The following is a 4,270-nucleotide window of genomic DNA, read 5'->3' on the forward strand; positions in this document are numbered from 1 at the left end:
CAATGAGGGAACAAGATACAAGGCAGCGGGAAGTTCGGGGAGGTGTTATAGACCAGAATATCAGTATTTTAATAGATATATGAACAATTATATCATACAGAAACAAGCGCCTACATTTGCTTGACCAGCCACAACATCAGCATAACAGTTACTGCAAAATTATTTACCTCCAACTCTCTTTGCAGAACACCCAATCCCTGTTCCCTGCATCTCCCTCCTGCGTAATCTGTTTTTCTTTTTCTCCTTGTGGCTGGAAATCAGCTCACAGACAATTTGCCGGCTATATATTTATATTTTTATAATTGCAGTCTTGCTTGCGAGAACTCCGGTCTGACGCACGCGGGTTCTCGCGTTATTTCCTTATCACTTCTCGCGTGTGTTTTGTTGTGAAACGTAGTTTGCGGACCAGACAGAGCTGTCGGCGATTCTTCCTATTGTGAAGTCATGCAGTATGAAACCCCCTGTCGCCGATCCATCGTGCAATGTGAACACAGCAGCAACTGAATGCTACCCCAGATAGTCACGCAGTGTGAAACCAACGGCAATCCGACGAGTTTGAAAATCGTGCAGTGTGAACTCGGCATTAATAAATGAAATCATCATTTAAAAACTGCATTTTGTATTTATTTGCATTATCTTTGTGTAATATTAAAATTTGTTTGATGATTTAAGTCTTTTAAGTGTGACAAATATGCAAAAAAAAAATTTAAATAAACAGGAAGGGGGCAAAAACCTTTTCACAGCACTGTATATAGAAATAATGTTTTTTTTATTATATGAACAAAACAGTTGAAACATTCTTCAAAATTTTGTCTTGTGTTCTACAGAAAAAAAGTACATTTTATAGGTTTGGAACAATATAAGGGACATTGAGGACTGCAAATTTTCAGTCATACATTATCTTTGTCCATGCTGCCCTTTGACTTGAATGTTAGCAACATCAGCTTTCTTGAGCTGGAAAGACTGGTTCCATGTTTCTGTTCATTAGATTTACTCTGCTAATTTGCAGAATTTGGTGAGACATGTTCAACATGTCAGACATGTTAGATAGGGCTGCACGATAAATCGCATGCGATATTTAACGCGCATCTTGTCAGTGAGGTGCTTGTGCCTCTCCGTCATTGAGAGGAAACAAATATGCTGCTGCCGTAAGCCTTTGCATGGCAGTAGGCTTATTTTTAGGCATAAATTTATTGTACTTTGCATGAAACAAAACTGTTGCCTTCATTTAGACACAGAACGCCGACGTGTACACCTCAGACAAGAGTTGGTTAGCATGAAACTTCATATGAATTAAATTTTATTCTTGCATTTAGTAGCTTTTAAATTATGTGTGAAATCAAAATTTGTGCTATTTAGTTTAAGAATTAATTGGTTCATCCACAGAAAAAATAGATTGTAATATTTAGTCAAAATCTGAAATTCCCCTCTGAAATTATGTTTCTTCTCGGACCATTCCCCTTCAACCATCAGTCTGCTGCGAGCTGTAGATGGCAAAAAACGGCCTGCCCTCAATTTTTTTTCTAATTAAATTTTTTGAAATACATCTGAAGTATGTGCTGAAGTTAAGCAGGTCTGAACTTCTGGTTCACACAGACTTTAACAACAAACACGAGGAAAACCTTGGAACTGTGCAGCTCTGCTTTATCTTAAATTCACAAAATAATTGTCTCCGATGCACATAATAATGTCATTTATGTGCAATTAAATTTGTTAACCTACTCCTCATTACAGTAAAGCTGAATTTCAGTCAATTTGGTTAGATTCGATTAAACTATCAGATTGTTGTTCTTTTTTTGAGAATGACCATTTTTGCAATTCCTTTTGCTGACACTAAAAACAATATTTTAAAGCTAACAGGTGCATCTGTTCTTTATATTAACATGCATTTAATCATTCATCCATAGCAACATACAAACGAGAGGTCAAATGATCCTTCTGCAGTGGAGGCATCAGTGGCTGTGCTTTGTGTGGTCTTGTACTTGTTTGTTTTGCATATTTTAATGAGCAGCTCTGCCATTTCAGAGGTCCAAGGTCCACAGATTTTCCCTCACTACCCATTATGCTGTCACCACTATTTTGAGAAGTGAAAATGTCTTAATGCACTGACGCACGCACTCTTGAAGGCTCAGTTCAAAGTAATGTGCAGCTGGCGGTGTGACAGTTCCTAAGCAACCAAAACCAAATGTACTCTTCGTGGTACATGGTTTCACTTTACATTTGTGCCAATACAGTGGTTTTTGATTTGTCATACAGTAGTTGAAATCAAAAAGCCGTAATGCATATGGAAATTGAGCTGGTACCCATTTTTGTTAGAAAATCATGATGCTCATTATGGATATTTTTTTATTTTAATTGCAGACGGGGCTGGTTTCCCTCATCTTATTGTCGGGCTTACAATGAGTCCGTGATTGCCAACAGGTGAGACTGCTTTTCCTTTGAATTTGAGAGAAAATCATATGATTTCAGCTGAAACTAACCATGTTTATCTATCCATTAACAAAACAGTAAGACATCAATTTATGTATTTTGTTCAGCAGAGTTGAGAGCCCATTGCGTAGCCAGAGTGTGACTGATCCAGAGCAGCCGGAGGAAGACGAGGAGGTGGAGGAACCCATGTTGCTGCCCCCGCCTGACTACAGTGACTCATCCAGGGACAGACCCATCAAGCCCTCCACCCCCTCTCCACAGAACATGGTAAACGCACTGCACTGGCGAATAGGAAAGCAAAGTTAGTTGGAAAAGCAGCCGTTTTCTGTAAAGAGAGATGGAGAGGAGTATCTGGGCCTCTTATCCTTTTGTGTTTGACATAAAGTAGGCAATTCATTGGTGTATTCTGAGAGGGTGTCCCCTGGTCGGATCAGGTTTCCTTCTAGGGCGAACATGAAACCTCTATTACTGCACAGATGGTACACGTAGAAAATGCATACAGTGCAGTATGAAGATGCATACAACACTGTTGCTTTATAAAATATTTAATTTGGCTGGGGAAAAAAAAAAGTAAAGTTCTAAGAATTTGTCTAAAAAAAATTTGTCAGTATCAGTTTCCACAAAAATATTACAGCACAGCTGTTTTCAACATCGATAAGAAATTTTTCTTGAGCATCAAATTGGCATATTACAAATAACAAATAAATGCAGCCTTAGTGAGCTTCAGAGACTTCCAAAAAAATATATACATTAAAGATTTGTAAAATTAAAAGTAAATATATAAGATTGCACAATTTTTAAGTCACTAATCATAAAAAATAAGTTTGAGACACTCATCATGTAAGCTCTTTGTATAGACGGTGTAGATGTTCTTCCATTGGAGCTCAAGATGCTCTTTAGATGATCTCAAATCATGCTGGAGAACATGATCATCAGGTTTTACACAAACTTTGTTTATGCACCTTGAGAGCTGCTGTCATTAAAGCAAAAGCACTTCAAACAAATACTAAGACATTCTGAAGTTCTTTTTAAATGTCAAATTAAACTTTTATCTCAAATTATTGCTTCTAATGTAATTTGTAACCAATTTCATTCAATTCGAAAATAATGCAAATATGTGTTATGTAATATAAAATTATGTAAAGTATTCTCACTAGTCTCTTTTGGACCCAGCTATATTTCTTCATCTATACATTAGACTTTGAATTTTACTAATTAGATCTACATAAGTGGCAATAACCACAAAAGATACGTTCTAAGACCTGCAATAATGTAACCTTTGTTCTTTGCCAGGGGGCCTAGGGAGGGGTAGATGAATGCTCTGCATTACTATCATTGTGAAAAATAAAAAGACATCTGAAAAATGCTCCCTACCTGGTTTTCACATTGTGAAGGAGAGTGGAGATATTTAGAGCTGTACTATATCAGCTGATGTCAAACTGAATCTGAATATCTGGCTTCCTCTTCTGAATGACCTCAAACCAACGTGTACTGCCTCAGGGCACTGAGATCAAATTGAAAGTGTTTGGCCACAACTAATTCACCTTGAATGTGATCTTGTGATGATGGGCTGGTGACTCTGGTAAAAGTGTGTGGACTGTTGTGGAAGGTCTGATGACCAAAGTCTGTCCTTTGATGAGCATTTTACGGTATAGTTCACCCAAAAATAGGAATTCTGCCATTAACTCAATGTCATGTTATTCCAAACCTGTATGCCTTTACCTTTTGCTGTGGAACACATAAATCTTAATGCAACTTTCTGTAAAACAAGACATCTTGGTTAATTGCCTGCCATTCTGTTCCTTAAACCATGCTATGACTTACAAAATAAGTCATGTGG

The 4,270-nt window shown here is 37.4% G+C and overlaps 1 protein-coding gene across 1 annotated transcript in view; it reads left to right on the forward strand.

The window, feature by feature from the left end:
• The window catches only part of LOC107753444 (brain-specific angiogenesis inhibitor 1-associated protein 2-like protein 1), a 13,653-nt gene that overhangs the window by 7,223 nt on the left and 2,160 nt on the right, over nucleotides 1-4,270 (forward strand). The window contains exons 6-7 of the mRNA XM_016569587.1: nucleotides 2,362-2,421; nucleotides 2,538-2,697. Of these exons, the coding sequence (XP_016425073.1) occupies nucleotides 2,362-2,421; nucleotides 2,538-2,697 (220 nt within the window). The remainder of the gene's footprint in view (nucleotides 1-2,361; nucleotides 2,422-2,537; nucleotides 2,698-4,270) is intronic.

The sequence above is a fragment of the Sinocyclocheilus rhinocerous genome, unplaced genomic scaffold (assembly GCF_001515625.1).
Source record: "Sinocyclocheilus rhinocerous isolate Xijiao unplaced genomic scaffold, SAMN03320098_v1.1 scaffold2216, whole genome shotgun sequence".
Lineage (NCBI taxonomy): Eukaryota > Metazoa > Chordata > Actinopteri > Cypriniformes > Cyprinidae > Sinocyclocheilus > Sinocyclocheilus rhinocerous.